The 21,236-nt window shown below is 39.6% G+C and overlaps 1 protein-coding gene across 2 annotated transcripts in view; it reads left to right on the top strand.

Moving 5' to 3' along the window:
* The first annotated feature begins 12,461 nt into the window (after window positions 1-12,461).
* Window positions 12,462-21,236, top strand: part of PRPF18 (pre-mRNA processing factor 18) — a 47,562-nt gene continuing 38,787 nt past the window's right edge. For both annotated transcript variants that reach the window (XM_059404287.1, XM_059404286.1), the window contains exon 1: window positions 12,462-12,654. In XM_059404287.1, the coding sequence (XP_059260270.1) occupies window positions 12,589-12,654 (66 nt within the window). In that variant the 5' untranslated portion in view covers window positions 12,462-12,588. The remainder of the gene's footprint in view (window positions 12,655-21,236) is intronic.

Raw genomic sequence — 21,236 nt, 5'->3', positions numbered from 1 at the left:
TTCAGTTCAAAATACTTTCTAATTTCCCTTGTGATTTCTTCTTTGATTCTGTGGTTTATTTATAAGGATTTTAATTTCCAGTAATTGGGGATTTTTCTAGAAATATTTCTGTTACTGATTACTAATTTAGTTCATATTTAGAAAACATACAGAGCATGGTTTTAATAGTTTTTAATTTATTGAGATTTGTTTATGTCACCAGAATATGATCTGTTTTAGTACGTATTCCAAATGGACTTCAAAAGAACATGTATATAGGGGCACCTGGCTGGCTCACTTGGTAAAATATGTGACTCTTGATCTTGGGGTTATGAGTCCAAGCCCCGTGCTGGGTGTAGAGCACCCAGCTCTAAAGTTTTAAAGTTTTTTTAAAAAACTTTAAAGTTTTTTTTCACTTAAAAAATAAATAAAAGAGCACATATGCATTCTGAAGTTCAGGGTAGTTTGTTCTATAAATTTTAATTAGCTCATATTAGTTTAGATAGTGTTCAATCCTATTGTATTCTTACTGATTTCCTGTCCGCTTATTCTATCAATTACTGATAGTAATGTGTGGAACTCTCTCTCTCTCTAATGGTGGACTTGTTTACTTCTTCCAATTCGAACAGTTTTTGCTTCATGTATTTTGTTGCTATGTCATAAAATACATTCAAATTTAGGATAGCATGTTCTCTTGTTACTGCAACATCTTCATCATTATAAAATATCTCTCTTGATCCTTAATAATATTCCTAATTCCAAAGTTTACTTTGTCTGATATTACTATAGCCACTCCCAATTTCTTTTTATTAATGACAGCATGCATATATCCTTTCCCATCCTTTTACCTTTAACCTATTTGTGTTTTTATATTTAAATTAGGATTCTTGTGGATGTCATATAGTTGGGTCTTGTTTTTGTTTTTTTTCTTTAAGTCCACCTGATAATCTCTGCTTTTCAATTATACTGTTTAGGCAATTTATATTTAATACAATTATTGGTATATATTGTTTGTTACCTTTCTTTTAATAGGATTAAACAATTAGGAAAAGTCTTTCCTATTTAATTCACGTTTAGCATTTCCATACTGTCGTTAGTCCTTTTGCAACATTTTTCTTCCTTATGAAGAACTTCAACATTTCCTTCTTTTTTTAAAAGAGTTATTTCTTTGTTGTAGAGAGGTGGTAAGGGGCAGAGGGGGAGGGAGAGGGACAAACAAACTTGGCCCTGGTCACTGAGCCCCATGTGGGGCTCTATCTGAGGACCCTGAGATCATGACCTGAGCCGAAACCAAGAGTTGGACACTTAACTGACTGCACCACTCAGGTGCCCCAAGAACTTCAATCTTTCTTGTAGCACAGGCTTGCTGATGAGTCCTCTCAACAATTCTTGTCTAAGAAAAAAAATCTTTAGTTCATTTCCATTTTTAATAGATATTTTTGCTGAGTGTAGAATTCTAGGTTGACAGGTTTTTCTTTCAGTACTTTAAAAACGTCACTTCTTTTGTCTTCTAGCTTATGTCATTTTAAAAAATTTGTTTGAGAGAGAGAGAGAGCAAGTGAGCGAGCACACACAAGCAGGAAGGAGGGCCAGAGGGAGAGGCTGAAGCAGACTCCCCAGTGAGCAGGGAGCTTGACTTGGGCTCAGTCCCTGGACCATGGGGATCATGACCTGAGCTGAAGGCAGACACTTACCTGACTGAGCCACCCAGGTGTCCCTAGCTTGAATCATTTCTAATGGGAACTCTGTAGTCATTCTTTCCTTTGTTCCTCTTTACATAATGACTTTGGGTGCAGCTTTATTTTTTTTTTAAGATTTTATTTATTTATTTGACAGAGAGAAATCACAAGTAGATGGAGAGGCAGGCAGAGAGAGAGAGAGAGAGGGAAGCAGGCTCCCTGCTGAGCAGAGAGCCCGACGCGGGACTCGATCCCAGGACCCTGAGATCATGACCTGAGCCGAAGGCAGCGGCTTAACCCACTGAGCCACCCAGGCGCCCTGGGTGCAGCTTTAAACATATTCTTTTATCACTGTGTCTCACAAATTTGATTATGATGTGCTTTGGTGTCGTTTTCTGTTGGGTTTATGAGCTTTTTGGATCTGTGTATTTTCTAGTTTTCATCAGATTTGGAAAAATTTTGGCCATTGCTTCTTGAAACATCTATCCCAACCCCTGCCACCAACCCCTGCCCTGCAACCTCTGATTTCCTGGGGCTCCAATTACAGACACGTTAGACTACTTGATATTGTTCCACTGGTCACTCATGCTACGTTTTTTTGGTTTGTTTGTTTGTTTGTTTTCATTTCATTTCAGATACTGTGTTTTTGATTTAAAATTTTAATTTGGTCTTTTTTTTCCCTTTCTCTCTTCATTATGTTTATATTTTCCTCTGCATTCCTGAGTATCTGGAGCATATTTATAATAGCTGGTTTGGAAGCTTTCCTAGTTCATCATCTCTGTCATTTCTAGGCTTATTCATATTGATTGACTTTTCCCCTGGTTAGGGATTTTATTTTTTGCATGTCTGATAATTATGTTTGGATCTCAGGACACTGGATTTTTATGTTTTGGGTTGCTGGATTTTGTTCTGTTCCTTCAAAAATGTTGGCCTTTTATCTGACAAGCAGTTAAGTTAGTGGGTATCAGTTTGATCCTTTTGAGGCTTGCTTCTCTGCTTTGTTAGGGTGAATCAAAGCAGTCTTCAGTCTGGAATAATTTAGCCCCACTACTTGGGTGATTCCCTTCTGAGGACTTCATCCAATGCATGATGCCCTCTGTGAACTCTGGGCATTTGCATGTCCCACTGCTTTATGTTGGTTCTTTACTCACTCTTTGGAATTTCAATGAAATATATGCAGATTGGGATTCAGACAATGACTTGAAGGCTCTCCTCTACAGATCTCTTGAGATCTCCCCCTGGACACCTTTTTGCTCACGAGTACTCTTCCTCCACAAATGTAGCTTCCTCAATCTGACAGTACATTTTCCTCAACTCAGTGAAACAACTGGGCTCTGTTTAGGTTTTCTTTTTTCTTTTTTTTTTTTTTTTTAAGATTTTATTTATTTATTTGACAGAGAGAGATCACAAGTAGGCAGACAGGCAGGCAGAGAGAGAGAGGAGGAAGCAGACTCCCTGCTGAGCAGAGAGCCCGATGCGGGACTCGATCCCAGGACCCTGAGATCATGACCTGAGCCGAAGGCAGCGGCTTAACCCACTGAGCCACCCAGGCGCCCACTGTTTAGGTTTTCTATACCTGTGCTGTTATCCTGGAAACTGCCTCCATGTAGTAATCCTGGGCTAGGGCTCAACTCATTTGTTTTCCTTCTCTTAGGAATCATAGCCCTTTGTGGCGTGTTGTCCAACGTCTGAAAAATAGTTAAGTTTCATCTGTCTTGCCTGTTTTTCTAGTTGTTTATGCTGGGACAGCAGTTCCTATAGCACTTAGTCCTTCAGGCCAGAAGCAACAATCCATTATACCTTTCCATTATTTTTGTGATTATTATTGGAAATGTATGCTTCCATATGATCTGCAAGCTCATTATCTCCTATTACAAAAACACTGCTCCATTATTATAAGTGAAACATGGAATTTGTATATTACCTTTTGAAAGGTGACACTTGCACTCAATGTACAAAAGCAATACCAAGTTTGCTGACGCACTGGCAGGAATCAAAGCAGTGTCGCTAAATTGCGCAAGAAGGCATATTCCTCATCTGCCTACAGTCACACAAAAGCCAGTGTCATTTAAAAATTCTTTAAAAAAGTTAATCTTTACTAACTTTTGACACACGAGTAGGCTTTTTTGTAACATTCTGTGAGATGGCTTGGGACACAGAAGCATGTCTTCTGTGGACTGAAGTATGATGGTTGACTGCGGGAAAAGCGCTGGGTCATTGCTTGAATTGCAAGGTGAACTAGCCCTTGTTTTTATGCGGTACTACTTTTGCTTAAAAGAATAATCAATGGACAAATATGGTTATTCAGCTTTGGGGTATTTGGCGGATGTTTTCTTGCAAATAAAGTGACCCTGTCTTTTAGAGAAAACAACTGACTATATTTGCTGCTAGTGATAAAGTATGAGCTTTCAGGGAAAATTAGCATTTTACAATTAGTCAATTGCGTCTGCCACTATGAGCTTAATAGCTTCCCAATAATTAAAAGGCTTTTCTGATGAGATTCAGGGGGTGATATTAATGGATGTGATTTCTAAAATGTTGTGTAATAAAGTGTGTCAACATTTGGAAGGTTCACGTGAATCAGTGAACTAATATTTTCCAAATGACCAATGCCTGATGTTACAACGTTATGCGCAAGTAAAAGATCCCTTCGAAGTTCAAGATAGGCCAATGGATTTAATGTGATGGAGAATGAAAAGTTTTTCAATAGGTAGGACACCTGGATGGTTCAGTCAATCAAGCATCTGACTCTTGATTTTGGTCCAGCTCATGATCTCAGGGTCATGAGATTGAGCTCCATGCTGAGTGAGAATCCTGCTTAAGATTTTCTCTCTTCCCGAACCATGACAGATTATGGACTCTGGGAATCAAACTGAGGGTTTTGGGGGGGGTGGATAAAGGGATGGGTGAGCCAGGTGATGGGTAGTACGGAGGGCATGGAGCACTGGGTGTTATATGCAAACAATGAATCATGGAACACTACATCAAAAACTAATGATTTACTGTATGATGACTAACATAACATAATACAAAAATTGTTTAACAAAAACAACAGAAAAACTATCTGAAACTTAAAAAAAAAGAAAAGATTTTTCTTTCTCCTTTTCCCTCTGTCCCTCGCCTACCGTGTTTGCACACTCCTGCTCCCCAGCTCTTGCTCTCTCTCTCTCTCTCTCTGAAAAAAAAATAATAATAAATTTTTCAAAAGTTTATCAACATGATTTTGGATTACAGGTAACTTTTAGGAAACTACCAGTTGTCATGTTCGGGTGTAGTATCAAAGAAGAATGTCCGCAATTATCTGATAAAGATACTCTTCCTTGGGGCCTGGCTGGCGGCAACTCTTAATCTGGGGCTCCTGGGTTCAAGCTCCATGTTGGGTATAGAGCTTACTTAAAAAATAAAGATTCTCTTCTCTTTTCCAAGTACATATCTGTGTGAGGCTAGACTTTTCTTCTTATAGTTCACATAAAATAACATATTATAACAGAGATTGAGTGCAGAAGCAGATATGAAAATCTGGATTTTTTTTTTAACTTAGGTGTGACACTAAAGAGGCTTATGATAATGTGAAAGAATGCTACTCTTCTTCCTAACTTTTTTTGAAACTTTTTTTTTTTTTTACCAAATATATTATTTATATGGATATATATAATATTTGTTATTTTTAAATGAATTAATAACTTGACATTTTTCCTGTTTTAATTTCTAGGATGGTAAGTATTGATAGTTCTAACCTATATAAACAAAAGCCTTTCTGAAAAATTCAAGAATTTTTAAGAATAGACAGGGGCTCTGAGCCAGAAAGTTTGAATTATCTGTTTTTTAAAGATTGCATGCAGTGAAAACATCAGGATCTGATGTTTTTTAAATGGGAGAATTTATAATCACCTTTTCTTTCTTTCCACCGTAATTGCTTATTTCAGTTTTATACTTTTAGTTGAGCGATTTTGGTAAGTTTTTGTTAGGAAATCATATCTTTAAGGTTTTTAATTTATTGCCATTGTGTTGCAGGCAGTAATTCTGACATTTCCTTTAATGTTTTTTGTACCCTAGGTTTTTCTCCTTTCTTATTCCTAACCTTGGATTTTTTTTCTCCTGAGCCCCTCTTTATTCCCTTCGGTGCCCACATCCCATTAATAAAACAGTACAAAAGCTTTGGGATGAAGGGAATACAAGGGGAGACCATAGCAGACAAGCGCTGTTCAGGAAGAAGGAAAGAGGTCCGATGGGTGTGTGGGGTATCCCTCTCGTTTGATCCCTATGAAAGTTCCAGACAAAGAGACGTCAGTGGGGATTGCCAGCTGGTCTCAGCCTAGGCTTCACAGGGCCATCGTTTGTAGACCCACCTGGATCCAAGCCTTTCTTCTCAAATTTTAGTGTCCTTAACTTTAATATTGCTTGTGTTACCAGATTTGGATCAGGTTCTGGAGTAGCTGGCTAACCCTAGTCACAGAAATGACTGATGTGAAAGCTAGAATGCCAATTTAATAGTTTCCTAACAAATGAAGCTGAATACCTGTTGTTTGTGGATGGATGCACTGTTTTCTTTTGCTTGCAAGTGTTTCTGGTTTCCTAGAGACTGCTCCTGGAGATGCATCTGTAAGGGAATGAGGAAGGCAGGGTTTGGCAGAGGGAGTTGCAACTCTGCTGTCCTGGGACCCCATGGAGAGCTCTGCAGTGAGAATGGCCCTTTGAGATGCTCTAAGTTGAGGCAGTGAGCCAGGCCATGGAATCCCCACATCAGTCAGTAGTTGGTAATGGACACCACCCGGGAGAGCCTGTAACCACAGCTGGGGCAGGTCCCTGCAGCCTGGGGCTTTGCCCAGTGAGGGATGCCGCTGTGCGCCCCCTGTCCCCAGCAGATGGGGGATGGGTGCCTGGGCCCTAAAGAGAGGTCCTAGGCAGAACACCACAGCGTTCACTACAAACGCATTGGTTGTAAGATACATCCTGAATTCAGAAACATTAAATGGGAAGAACGTACAACTTAAAATATGGGTAGAACTAGGTTGTAAAGTTTTAGTAGTGTTTTTTTGGTACAGAGATGCAAGTTGGACTTCAGGATGAATCCAAGCAGAGAATAGGAAATCCAGAGGGTGTCAGGGTTTATTCTCCATTGTCTGTCATTTATGATTTTCTTTTAAAGATTTTATTTATTTATTTGACAGAGAGAGATCACAAGTAGGCAGAGAGGCAGGAAGAGAGAGAGAGGAGGAAGCAGGCTCCCTGCGGAGCAGAGAGCCCGATGCGGGGCTCAGTCCCAGGACCCTGGGATCATGACCTGAGCCAAAGGCAGAGGCTTTAACCCACTGAGACACCCAGGCACCCCTCATTTATGATTTTTTTAAAAAAATCTATTTTATTCTTCCTTCTTGATATTCCAACTTTCTTTGCTGAAGAGTTTAGCAAAGCTCACATTGGGAGGTGGATGATGGCCAACACTGTGCTGGTGAGCATATAAGTTGGCTCTCTGGTGGAAAAGAAGTGTGCACATATAGTCATGTAATTTTTGCTGATATAAAGGGTATGGAGGACACAATTTTAGGCAATAATGAACTCTACAATATTTTTTCCTCTAAGTTATATAACCAGTTGATTCTCACAGAATGCTTTAATGAATTTTTGCAGAACTCTTGTATCCCCAGCTAACCTGTGATTATAAAGGAGGAATGAGTCTAGCTCTGACAAGAAAGCTGGTTAATATTTTTGCTTAAATTAATAAGGCAGAAGTGTAGCAACAACAGTGCATGTTAGAACTTCATTTGTTTGTCACATAAGATGACTTCTTTATTGAATCAGATAATAGTTCTCGAATCCTGGGAGAATAGCTCCTCAAGATTTTCCTCTTCACCTACTAGGAGACAGCTGCAGACACAACACTTTTAAATTTAATTTGTATCAATTCTTTTGGACGGGAGAGAGATTTTGCTCCCCAGAGGATCTTTGGCAATGTCCAGAGACATTTTTGCTGGTCACAACTATAGAAGGAGGGTGTTACTGGCATCTAATAGATAAATAGATGTCAAACATCCCTCTCCCCCAAAAGAATTATCTGGCTCAAGGTTGAGAAATCCTGATCAGTATTAGTAACATTTTCTCCATAACTCTTTAAAGTTTAGATAGTCAACAAAATAATAAATCAAGCCCAGATTTGTAGCAGCTGCCAATTTCAGTGGTGTAAATATTCCCACTATGGCTGATTGAATCTACCAATATGACATCTTCAAGTGTGGAGTCGTTGAAAAATGTGTGGTAGCACGTTACGTGGAATTTCCACCACAGAGAGGCAATAGTTAAAACTAACGCCAAGATTAGAAATTCTAAATTAACGTGTAGTAATATAATTGTATGTAATAGGTTCTGTGTATTTATTGCCTGTATTTATAATGTACTTATGTAAATAAACATTTAACTTTTAATAATGGCTGTGTTTCACAGCTGGCTCATAAAATTCTTAAAGATTCAGTAGTTTGCTCTTGGAGGTCAGTATAGACCAGCCTGGCTCCAGCTTGCCACTGAAATGACTATCCTCCACCCTTGAATTCACATTTTGTATTTCCTGCATCTTAGAAAGATCAACCCAATTCCAATGCCAGTTGCCTAGGGAATGGACTCTGGCTGGCCCAGAGTGGGTCAGGTACCCGCCCATGGGGTAGCTATGCGAATATAGCTGGATCTAAAGGGAGCCTGTCCCCTCCCATTAGGAAATTTCTGGACGCTTCCGTGTGCGTGGGAGGGCACCCGCAGAGGAGTCGATGACTGCTACAGACACATAGACACTTGCTTCCTCCTCCGCTCCTGTTTATCAAGACTCCATGCAGACTGAGTTTCTGACTCATCCACTTTTTCCTCCCCAGAGAGATTTCAAAATAATGTATTAGATCAGTGGTTCTCAAAGTGTGGTCCCGGGATCAACAACAGCTGCTTCACTTGGGAGCTTGTTCAAAAAGCAGATTATTGGGCAGGACTTCAAACCTCCTGACTGAGATGTTCTGGGGGGGTGGGGACCCACAGTCTGGGTTTCAGAAGGTCCTCCAGGTTATTCTCAGGGAAGCTAAAGAATGAGAGCCACTGTACTAGATTATCTAGTTTTAAAAAAGAAGTTGCATTCTATTCTTTAGGACAGCAGCAAAACAAACCCAGTCATCCTGATTAAATTTGGTATTTCTTCCAGTCTTCAGAAATGACAGACAATCTCCCTTTGGATGAATTACTTTAGCAGAGGAAAAATGTCATCAATCTTATATTGATTGATTTTCACTATTTCTTCTTTTAGGAAATGACTGGTCTTTTAGTTCTGTGAATGCTTTATTATAACCTCATCTGTGCTATTAAATCATAGTTAACTTACGTAATTTGACTTTTCAGGATCAATTTCTTGATTCCCAAGCCAGCTGGTACTATCCTCAAGAGTAGGGACAACATTTTGTATTTGGTTTAGGTCACAGAACCTAATGTAGTATAGAGCTTACAGAGGACACCTAAATATGGTTGAATAATTATAAAGATTTACACAATTTTTTTGGTCCAATGCCTTGCTTTCTTTTATTAGCATTATTTAAAGTTTATCACACCTTATTTCTAAAGTAGTTACACTGGAAAAATTTATAAAGAATTTCAATAATTAAAACAGAAAATGGATATTTTCTGGATATTTTCTCCAAATTACGGGACTTTTATCAAATTATGTGTGAGGAAGAAAAGGAGAATCACTAGTGGTTACTATGGACAGATAACAAGCTGATATTTTATGTTTCCTTCCAATCATTTTTTCTCAGTTTATATGCTTTTCTAGCCAAAAAGAAACCATATGCTAGATTTCTAGTTTCATTAGTTTACTTTTTCACTAAGCACTATATCATGAGCATTCTCATATAATTGTATATTTTTCTGAAACATGGTTTTTAATGTTCTAGATTATTCTATGTATGAACTGTAAGTTATTTAACCATTCCTCCATTTAGGATATTTGGGTGGCTAACAAAATTTGACTTTTTAAATAACTACTGTGATGGAATGGGATGCAGTTTTCTTAAAGGTTTTATTTATTTATTTAGAGTGCACAAGCTGGGGTGGGAGAGTGGGGGAAGGGACAGAGGACTAATGAGAAAGAGAATCTGAGGTTGACTTCCCGCTGAGTCTGGGGGGCGGGGGGGGTTAACCTCCTGCCGCAGAGATCTTGGCCAGAGCAGAAATCAAGAGCGGTTTGCTCAACGGACCAAGCCACCCAGCGGCTCCAGAATGCATAGTCTGGAAATGAACACATTCTCCCTCAGAGTCAGGATGGGTTGGTTCTCTCCTAGTCGTCTTTTTATCCCTTCTGTATTGAAAAGCTTACACATCAGTTCGCTTGTTCAAGTACACATCTCTCTGTTTCATTTCAAGGCTTTGTCAAGATTTAATACATATGTTTACATAAACATCGAAATCAGCGAGAGCCTGAAATTATTTTATTTTATTTTATTATTTTTTATTTTTTATAAACATATATTTTTATCCCCAGGGGTACAGGTCTGTGAATCGCCAGGTTTATACACTTCACAGCACTCACCAAAGCATATACCCTCCCCAATGTCCATAACCCCACCCCCCTTCTCCCAACCCCCTTCCCCCCAGCAACCCTCAGTTTGTTTTGTGAGATTAAGAGTCACTTATGGTTTGTCTCCCTCCCAATCCCATCTTGTTTCATTTATTCTTCTCCTACCCACTTAAGCCCCCATGTTGCATCACCACTTCCTCATATCAGGGAGATCATATGATAGTTGTCTTTCTCTGCTTGACTTATTTCGCTAAGCATGATAAGCTCTAGTTCCATCCATGTTGTCCCAAATGGCAAGATTTCATTTCTTTTGATGGCTGCATAGTATTCCATTGTGTATATATACCACATCTTCTTTATCCATTCATCTGTTGATGGACATTTAGGTTCTTTCCATAGTTTGGCTATTGTGGACATTGCTGCTATAAACATTTGGGTGCACGTGCCCCTTTGGATCAGAGAGCCAGAAATTTAAAAGGAGCCTGTTTTTGGTGGCTAGTTTTTTCTCTGTCTTGCGCTTAGCTGTCTCCCATTGGCCAGCTGTTCCTTTGCTGGAAACCTCCCCTCACTGTTACTATCATCCCTGTCAATCCTTCATTCAGGTTTCTGTGTAATAATCTCTCCTCCCTAAAACAGGAAAATGTTAATAAATTATTTGCTTAGGGAATTATAAGTGACTTAAAAGGCTGTTAGCCATATAAGAGTGTTGCCATGTTTATTAGTTCAAGGACTTTTTCTTTGTAAAATATTTTAAGCTTTCCAAAGCCTTAAAAATTAGCTTAGTATCAGGGAGTGAGTTAACTTCCTATGTTGATTTATTTCTGGTAAAAGTCAGCCATCTTTTGGATGAAATGTAACCAACACACACACACACACACACACACACATACGTGCACACACACATACACAGGTGTACAAAACTTTGTAAATCGACTGAACAGTTCTCTACCATCTTTATTTTGTTAAATCATCTCACCCAGTATCAACGGACTGAACTGAATGATATTTCTTTCCTTTTTTAGTGGGAGAAACTAAACTGTCAAATATTGTTCAATTATGACTTATTTGGAATTTCAAAAACAACTTCAATGGCATAGAACCAAAGATAAATGCTTTGTAAACAGTTCCTAAGATTTTTTTTTCCTTATAAAGATTTCTATTTATTTGGCAGACAGAGATCACAAGTAGGCAGAGAGGCAGGCAGAGAGAGGAGGAAGCAGGCTCCCTGCGGAGCAGAGAGCCTGATGTGCAGCTCGATCTGAGGACTCTGGGATCATGACCTGAGCTGAAGGCAGAGGTTTTAACCCACTGAGCCACCCAGGCATCCCTTAAGGTCATTTTAAAAATTAAATCTTAGGGGTGCCTGGGTGGCTCAGTGGTTTAGGCCTCTGCTTTTAGCTTTGGTCATGATCTCAGGGTCCTGGGATCAAGCCCCTGGGCTCTCTGCTCAGCAGGGAGCCTGCTTCCCTCTCCCTCTCTGCCTGTTTCTCTGCCTGCTTGTGATCTATCTCTTTCTGTCAAATGACTAAATAAAATCTTTAAAAAAAAATAAAAATTGAAATCTTAAATATAATTTTTCTCCACAATTTAATTTCTCTTGGGTTGGACTGACACACACACACACACACACACACACACACACTTTCTGATTACATCTCCAATCATGTCACTGAAAATCTTGATTGCTGAACACATGACCATAAAGATTATCTCAGCCTCGGGTAAAAGTTCAATTAGCACCAAGATATGTAAGCCCTTTAGAACTGAGAAATGAGAGACATTTACTTCTGAAGTGAATTAAATGGACGTAGTTGCTTAACTTTACAGGGAATTTAATGGGCTGGCAACGAACACTGCCCCTTTATTCTTTACTGAGCTAATAGTATTGTTCACGGTTTTCCCACTTTAGTGCATTCATTTTGACAAGCAGGTAACTTCAAGAACTCTGGTTTAAACTGGTTTAATGAGTGAGGATCTGGCCCTAATTAATACAATTGAAGTGTTCTATGAGGAGACTTTTCCTTCTGAACTAGTAGATACAAGCAGATGCAATAACTTCTCATTAAAAATACAGCATGTCGACCTCCACCGGCTTCAAGACTCCTGTTTCAGCCTACTTTGAATTGTTAGCTCTCTTAACATCAACGACTGGCGCACTTCCGGAGGGCGCCACCAGGGGGCGCAAGTTTACAGAGGCTTCGTCAACAACAGGGGCCCTGGAGCACTCCCAACCCTCCTCTCACTCACTTCGGCTTCCGCCGGAAGTGGTTATTAACAGTCGTTGTCGGGTACTTGGGCTTGTTTGTGGTGGGCTCGCTGCGCCTTGGTGGGTGAGGCTTGGTCGGAGGAGTCCGAGAGGGAAGCTCGGGCGTAAACCCGGGCAACGAGATGGACGTTCTGAAATCGGAGATCCTCCGGAAGCGGCAGCTGGTGGAAGACAGGAACCTGTTGGTGGTGAGACTCCTGGGCTGTCGTGGGGATTTGGCGTTCGAAGACGTGTGGGTGGGGGGCGCAGGGAGTGAGGGTGGGGTGAAGGGGTCTGGGCGGAGATGAGGCTTCGTGGGAGCTCCGCGGCGACCCGGAGCGGCCCCTTTAGACCCACCCTTTGACACCTACGTCGGGAGTCTGAGGGAGGCTGGGAATCGCAGCAAACGCCCCAATTTTGGCAGATTTACCTCGGCTGCCCTCTTTCCCTCGAAGTTTCTCTGTTTACCCTTTACACCCACTCCCATATGTCTGTATTCTGCGAACGTGCCGCGGTTCTGGTGGTTCACGTCTGTGGTTTTATTGAGGGTTTGTGCCCGGCTGAAACGAGAATAAGGGAGGGCCAGAATTATTTAAAATCTAGGACTCCGTCCTACTTTTGAAACCCGAGTTTTTATTACACCCCTCCAGCACATAGCACAAGTCTTTTGGCCAGCCCTTCGCTTGTTAGGACGGCTAAAACTGTTGTGGACAAACAGTGGAGTAAAAGGAGAAAGGAGAGAATTGCGTGATTTAGGAACTTCCTTAACTAGAAGTTCATGACTTTGTTGCATAACAATAACAGACCAGAGGTTTTCAAAGCCTTAGGCCTCCGGAGCCCTTTACACTACTACAAATTAGGATCACAAAGGGCTTTGGTTGGGGTATTTATAGATATTTGCCGCATTAGAAGTTAAAGCTGAGAAGTTTTTCTTATTGAAGTTTAGATGAGGTACAAAACTGTATTAGTTGCGGGTGCTTAACATAGTGATTGACAATTACAGACATTACGAAATGCTGACCACATTGCAGTTTAATATGTCACCAACAAAGGTATTAAAATGTTATTGAGTGTATTCCCAGTGCTGCACTTTTCATCAGCCGTGACTTAATTTTATAATGGGAAGTTTGTATCTTTTAGTCCTCCTCACCTGTTTTGCTAGAGTCCCACCCCATCACCTTTTCTCTGTATTTTTAAGTTTTTTTTCTTTAGATTCTCTATATAAGTGATATCATACGGTATTTCTTTCTCTGATTTACTTCACGTAGGGAAATGACCTCTAGCTCCATCTGTATTGTCCCAAATGGCAAATTTCATTTTTTATATGCAACTATATAATTTTATATAGAATTGATGATTTATAATCCTTTCTGCGTTGAAGTGTCCATCAGTATTTTTCAAATCTTTCACTGGCCACAGTCACTTTAAGAAATTTTTATATTTTGCTCTGATATATATGTGGAAAAAATTTCGTGAAACAGTTACCTTAACTACATGTAATTCAGTCATATGTTTTAATCTCTTCTGTTTGATTTAAAAATGCTGGTTGGGGAATGGCTGAATTGTTTTCATTACCTTATCTGTAACTGGAAAACACCTATGTTACCTTGTTCTTCTGGTAGAGCTGCCTCAACTTGGTCATTTCAAGTGATGTCACAGCTTTTTATTGTTTGTCTGAGAGTTGAAATAGTAAGTAGTTATTGCGAGTGTCTCATTGTTAAATTGGAGAAGCTCCTGTAATAGCCTCCTGTCACCCGTCCTAAATTGTCTGCCTGGTGAAACTACTCAGTTAAGTATAGCTCTCATACCAGTGCTTTGGGGCTAACACAGAGCATCATTATGTGGAAAATGCAGGTGCTTAGGGAACAATAGAGCATAAGTAGCAGTTTTTGTTGTAGTGATGAGGATGGGTTTTGCGTAGAATTTTTAGCTTTGTTTTTTCCCCCAGTATTTATTGAATGTTTTGTATATTTCTATATATGTTACACTGTGCCACAGAAGATTAAAAAAAATCATGCTCGATCCTTTAAGGAGTATGCATTCAGTTTCACAGAAAATAGGGAAACCAACAGGCATGATACTCTCACCTTTTTTTCCTGTTAAAACAGGATGAGGTATCCGTTAAAACTTGGGTCAAACTTTCCACCTGCGCACTGGATCCGAGCTCATCCTAGCACCACCAGGAATCTGAAATGTCACGTATCTCATTTCTTCCTTTGCCGTCTATTGGCTTATCCCCTCCAGCCCTGGAACATACTGGATGTCTCTGTCGTCTTTAACAAGGTGGTTTTTTTTTTTTTTTTTTTAAGATTTTATTTATTTATTTGTCACACAGAGATCACAAGTAGGCAGAGAGAGAGAGAGAGAGGGAATGGGGCTCCCTCCTGAGCAGAGAGCCCGATGCAGGACTCTATCCCAGGACCCTAAGATCATGACCTGAGCCGAAGGCAGAGGCTTAACCCACTGAGCCACCCAGGTGCCCAACAATCAGGCTTCCTAAAATAAGTTCTAATTTCTGCACACTCCTTAACATGATGCACAAAGGTTGCTGCCCCCACAACAGTACTGAATCCATTCTAATCAGGGACCCAGTGACCTCCATGCTTTCCAGCTGACCTCGACAACACTTGACACTCTTGACCAGTCTTCTTTCTACAGGTGCTCCTCCACCTCTCCTCCTTTATGATAATACTAAAAGGATCTTGGACTTAAAAATGTCAAGAGTTAGTAATTTCTATGCCGGTGAAAATCTGTGCCCTAGCACCACAGTTGTTCTGGCTATTTTGGACCTTTTCTCATTTTTTCAGTTCTTTGAACTTGCCCTTACTCTTAGTCATCCCTTTTTTTTTTTTTTTGTAATAGTCTTCTGTAATTTTCTTCAGCTCCTTCATGGTGAGTGAGTAGCCTTCGAAAGTGTTTTTTTCTTCCTAGTGTAGCCAAAAAAAACACAGTGTGATGGGGGCTTTGTTGTCCTGTTGACATCTGCGGAGAAGATTTTTTTTCTTCAACATTTTACTGTAAAAATTTTTAGTTGTGCAGAAAACTCAAAATTTTACAGTTAGACGGGTGCCTGGGTGGCCCAGTTGGTTAAGCGTCTGTCTGAAGCTCAGGCCATGACCTCGGGGTTCTGGGACCTAGCTGTGGGTTGAGCTCCCTGCTCAACAGATTGTCTTCTTCTCCCTCTCCTTTGCCCCTTCCCGCTGCTTGTGACTTCTCTCTCTCCCTCTCTCTCTCAAATAAATAAAATCTTAAAAAAATTAAAAAAAAAATTGTACAGTTAGAAACTCACATGCGTACTAGATTCTGTAGTTAAACCTGCATTAATATTTTGCTCTATTTGCGTTATCATGTACCTGTCCAAAAGGAAGGCTCCATAGCTCAGGGGTAAGAGCACTGGTCTTGTATCGTGTACCTGTCCATCTGTCTTATCACTTCATGTAACAGTGCAGAAACTACTTCAGAGCGGTTACAGCAGTCAGAACTTTTTAGGACGGTGATAGGCTATTGTAGCTTCTCCACAGTTTGATGAAGGGGCACTCACAAGGTAAGTATCGTAACTCCCACAGGTTAACAGTAAAAAGCCAGGACATCACTTGAAATGACCAAAGATAAGGGAGCTCTTCAGGAGCTCTATGGACCGGTGTTACTCAGCTGCAGATGTGGTAATGAAAACAATTTAACGACCTTAATATATTTCAAGTTAGGTTATAGACATTGGCACACTTTACCCCTAAACAGTTTGGTGTGCATATCATGAACAAGAGTTCAGTGTTTTAAATAAACACTTCTTTTTATATGTATGCACAATTTTACATATTAAATAAATTTTAAATTTTGAAATTTAAAATATTTTATATATTAAGAAATACACAGATCAGTGAATTTTGACAAATGCAGATGCCTGTGTAATCCCATCTGTATCAAAATAGAGAGTCTTACCTCACTCCATCTTCCAGTCATTCCCATTGCCTACTACCCCCAGAAGCCGTCACTGTTCGTATTTCTTTGCACCAGTGGTTAGTTTTGCCTGCCCAGAACCTCACAGGACTGGAATTGTACTGTGCACTCTTCTGTGTTCCACTGTGTTTCATCATAATGATTCGAGTTTTCTCCATGTTGGACAGATCAGTTCCTTTTTTTGCTGAGTAGTATTTCATTGCATGAATAGATGTGGTTTGGGAATCTGTTCTTCTGATGTTGGGCTCCTGGGCTGTTTCCAGGGTTTGGCTCTGAAGATGAAAGCTGCTGTGGAACGTGCTGTATAAGTCTGCTGTTTGCATTTCTCTGAGGGATTGGAATTGCTAGGTCACAGAGAACATATATGTTTTTTATAAAAAGCCACCACATGTTTTTCTTATGTGTTTGGACCATGTTACACATCTACCAGCAAGGAGGGTTCAGAGGTCCTCCATTCCCACGAACAGTTTGTGTTGTCAGTCTTTTAACTTTAGCCATTTGGAGGATGTGTAGTGATACTGCATTTTGGTTTTAATTTGCATCTGTCTGATAATGATGATAAGTGCTCTGTGTGTGTGTGTGTGTGTTTAGCTCTTTTGTAAAGTGTTAAAATTGCTTGCATATTTTTTTAATTGGGTTGGGTTTTTTTCCCTTCTTGTGTTGAAGGAATTCTTCATTAATTATTGATGCCAGACTTTAGATACCTCAGAGATGTTTTGTGAACATTTTCTTCCGGACTAATGGGTCTTCTATTCCATTCCTTTCCTTTCCTTTCTCTTCTCTTCTCTTCCCCTCCCCCCTTCACCCTCCCCCCTCTGCTTTTCCCTTTCCTTTTCCCCTCCCCTCCCTTTCCTTTCCTTTTCTTTAAGGATTTATTTATTTAAGAAGGAAGGGAGAGGCAGGGAAAGGGAGAGGGAGAGAAGCAGACTCCTAAGTGGGGAGCATGACACAGGGCTTGCTCTAAACCACCCTGAGATTGTGACCTGAGCCAATATCAAGAGTCTGATGCTTAACTGACTGAGCCACCCAAGCACCCCTCTATTCATTTTCTCAGTTATGTTTTTTGAAGAGCAAAAGCTTTGAATTTTGAGAAGTCCATTTTACCAACTTGTAATGGTTATTGTTCTGTGTGTCCTGTCTGGGACTATGAGAGCACAGCTAGCTGGAAAAAAGTTTGGCCGTTCTTAAAAGCTAAATATACCCCTACTGTATACGATCCAGTCCCTCTATTCCTAGGCGTTAATTCAGGAGACTAAGGTATTCTCTCACATTCTAAAAGCTTTTTGTTTTTATTTAATAAACAGAATTCTAAACAATTTTGAATCAGTTTTTTGGTATGATGTGAGATAGTTGTATGGTTTATTGCACTCCGTGTGGGTATCTCATGGTTCCAGCACCATTTACTGAAAATAATTTTCCCTTTGGATGGTTTTGGTGTCTTGAAAAATCGAATAATTGTTTAAGTGTGGCTCCATTCTGGGTGCTCACTTCTATTCTCATAAGCTCTTTGTTGATCTGTATGCCAATGCCACACTGTCTTTTGATTCCTGTCACATCATGGTGAGTCTCAAGGTCAGGCGAGGTCCATACCACCACTGCTACTAATTCTCCTTCCTTCCTTCTCTTCCCCTTTCTCTTCCTTTTTATTCTCTTGCTGTGATATTTTATTTTTAAACAACTTTATTGAGGTGTGATTGACATACAGTATACTACACATATTTAAAATGTACAGTCAGGTGCATTCGACGTAAGTGTTTACCTGTGAAACTTTCACCACAGTGAAGAGCATGAAATGTCCATTGCACTCCAGAGTTTCCTTTTGCCCTTTTGTAATCCCACTTTCCTGCCCCTCCCTGCTCCCAACACTTGCTCTATCCACAGGCAACCACTGATCTGCTTTTACTTTCAATTAGTTAGCATTTTCTAGAGTTAGCTGAGAAAGAAATTGTTGAGTATGGTTTTTTTTTTAAGATTTTATTTATTTATTTGACAGAGAGAGATCACAAGTAGGCAGAGAGGCAGAGAGAGAGAGAGGAAGAAGCAGTCTCCCTGCCAAGCAGAGAGGCCGATGTGGGACTTGATCCTAGGACCCTGAGATCATGACCTGAGCCAAAGGCAGAGGCTTACCCCACCGAGCCACCCATGCACCCCTGTTGAGTATGTTTTCTATCTTGTCGGCCTCCTCTCATTCAGCCTAATAATCATGAGGTTGATTCATATGCTTATATATATCAGTATTTCATTATTTTTGTTACTGAACAATATTCCACCCTTACATGGGGAAACCCCAATTTGTTAATTAAACTATTGAAAGGCATTTAGGTTGTTTACAGTTTTTGGCTGTCACAATAGAGCTGCTTTGAACATTCGTGGACAGGTTTTTATATGGATATGTGCTTTCATTTCCCTTGACTAAATGCCAAGGAGGTGAGATGGTTGGGTCATATAGTAGTTATGTTTAACTTTATTTTCTTTAAGAGTTTGTGTAAGATTCTTGCATACAGTTTTATATAATTGTATATGTTTTATAGCATATGTAATTACAAAATAGATTTTATTTGTGCAAAGTAAATTTTCATGTAGTTTTCTCCTTTGGATGATATCAGAGATAAAATACAGCCAACAGGATTCAGTGGCACTTAATAGCTCTTTCATTTTGAAAAGCATTTGTCTTTTTTTCCTTTCGTGAGGACTTAAGGTTTACTCTCCTCAATTTTCATTTTTCAGTTTTCAAATGTGTAACAGTAGTCACTGTGCTGTACACTGCATCTCTGTCAGTAATTATTTTGTACCTGAAAGTTTGTACCTTCTGATCATCACCCATTCCCCAATCCAACTCCTGCCTCTGGCACCCACTAACCTATGTATTTAGGAGCTTGGTTTGTTGTTAAAATTCCTTGTGTAAGTGAGATCATACGTTGTCTTTCTCACTTCAAACTTCACTTAGAGTAATGCCCTTCGGGTCTGTCCATGTTGCTGTAAATGGCAAGATTTCATTTTTTACGGCTGAGTAATACTCCATTGTGTGTATATGTGTGTGTGTATGAGAGAGAGAGAGAAGGAAAGAGAGAGAGATTTTTAAATTTTTTAATCCATTCGTTCAGTGATGGACAAGTTGTTTCCATGTCTTGGCTATTAAAAATAATGCTGCGATGAACACGAGGGTGCAGACATCTTTTCAAATTAGCGTTTTCCTTTTCTTTGGATAAATTCCCTGAAGTGCAGTTGCTGAGCAATATGGTGCTTCTCTTTTTAAGTTTTTGAGGAACCTCCACATCATTTTCTGTAGTGGCTCCACCAGTTTACATTTCCACCAAGAGTGCACAAGGGTTCTCTTTTCTCCCCATCTTTGCCAATGCTTGTTATTTCCTGTCTTTTTGATAATCGCATTCTGATGGGTGTGAGGTGCTATCTCCTGGTTTTGGTTTGCGTTTCCCTGATTAGTGATGTTGATTGGCATCTTTTCATGTGTCTGTTGGCCATTTCTGCAACTGGGCAACTGTTGGCATCTTTTTGGGAAAATGTCTCTTCAGGCCTTCTGCTTATTTTTAAATTAGCTTATTCTTGTGCTATTTAGTTGAATGAGTTCTATATCTGTTTTGGATATTAACCCTCTATCAGGCATATGATTTATAAATATCTTTTATTCAGTAGATTGCCTTTTCAGTTTGTTGATGGTTTTGTTTGCTTAGCAGAAACTTTCTAGTTTCATGTAGTTTCACTTATTTTTTTTCTTGTTGGCTTTGGTTTTGGACTCAGACCTAAAAACTCCTTATTAAGACAGATGTCAAAGAGCTAACTGCCTCTGGTTTAATGGTTTTGGGTCTTACATTCAAATCTTTAATCAATTTTGAGTTAATTTTTATGTATGGTTTACGATAGTAGTGTAGTTCAGTTCTTTTGCATGTGGCAATCTAGCTCCATTTTTTGAAGAGACTACGTTTTCCTTGTATGTTTTTGGCTCCCTTGTGGTAAATTAATGGATTATATGGGCATGGGTTTATTTCTGGACTTTTTTTTTTTTTTTAAGACTGCTTTATTTGAGAGAGAGAGAGCGAGCAGGCGGGGGAGAGGAAGAGAGACTCAAGCAGATCCACTGTTGAGTGCGGAGCCCGACCTGGGGCTTGCTCTCAGGACCCTGAGATCATGACGTGAGCCGAAATCAAGAGTTGGATGTTTAACTGACTGAGCCACCCAGGAATCCCTCTGGGCTCTCTCTTTTGTTGCATTCATCTGTTTTTATGCAACTACCTGTTTGAATTACTCTAACTTCGTATTATAGTAAGAGATGAGGGAGTGTGATACCTCCAGCTTTGCTCTTTCTCAAAATTACTTTGGCTATTGAGGTCTTTCATGGTTCCATATAAAACTTTGGATTGTTCGTTCTATTTTTGTAATAAATGCTATTGTAATTTTGACAGGGATTGGGTTGAATTTGTAGAGTGCTTTGAGTACTGTGGATATTTTCACAGTACAGGCATACCTTGGAGATACTGCAATTTTGGTTCCAGACCACTGCGGTAAAGCAAATATTGCAATAAAGTGAGTCAGAGTTTTTTGGTTGTCCAATGCACATCAAAGTTAAGTTTACACTATATTAAGTGTGCAGTAGCTTCGTGTCTATAAAAATACAACGTAATTTACAAATATGGCTAAAATATTGCTAAAATATGCTAACCATCATCTTTTAGTGAGTTGTAATCACTGATCAGATACCATAGCAAAAATAATAAAATGATAAAAGTGAAAAAGTTTGAAGTATTGCTGGAATTAACAAAGTAGGGCACAAAGTACACAACTGCTGTTGGAAAAATGGCACTGATAGACTTGCTCA

Source organism: Mustela nigripes, chromosome 6, assembly GCF_022355385.1.
Source record: "Mustela nigripes isolate SB6536 chromosome 6, MUSNIG.SB6536, whole genome shotgun sequence".
Classification (NCBI taxonomy): domain Eukaryota; kingdom Metazoa; phylum Chordata; class Mammalia; order Carnivora; family Mustelidae; genus Mustela; species Mustela nigripes.
The sequence above is the reverse complement of the archived record's forward strand: the minus strand, read 5'-3'. Positions and strand labels throughout refer to the sequence as shown.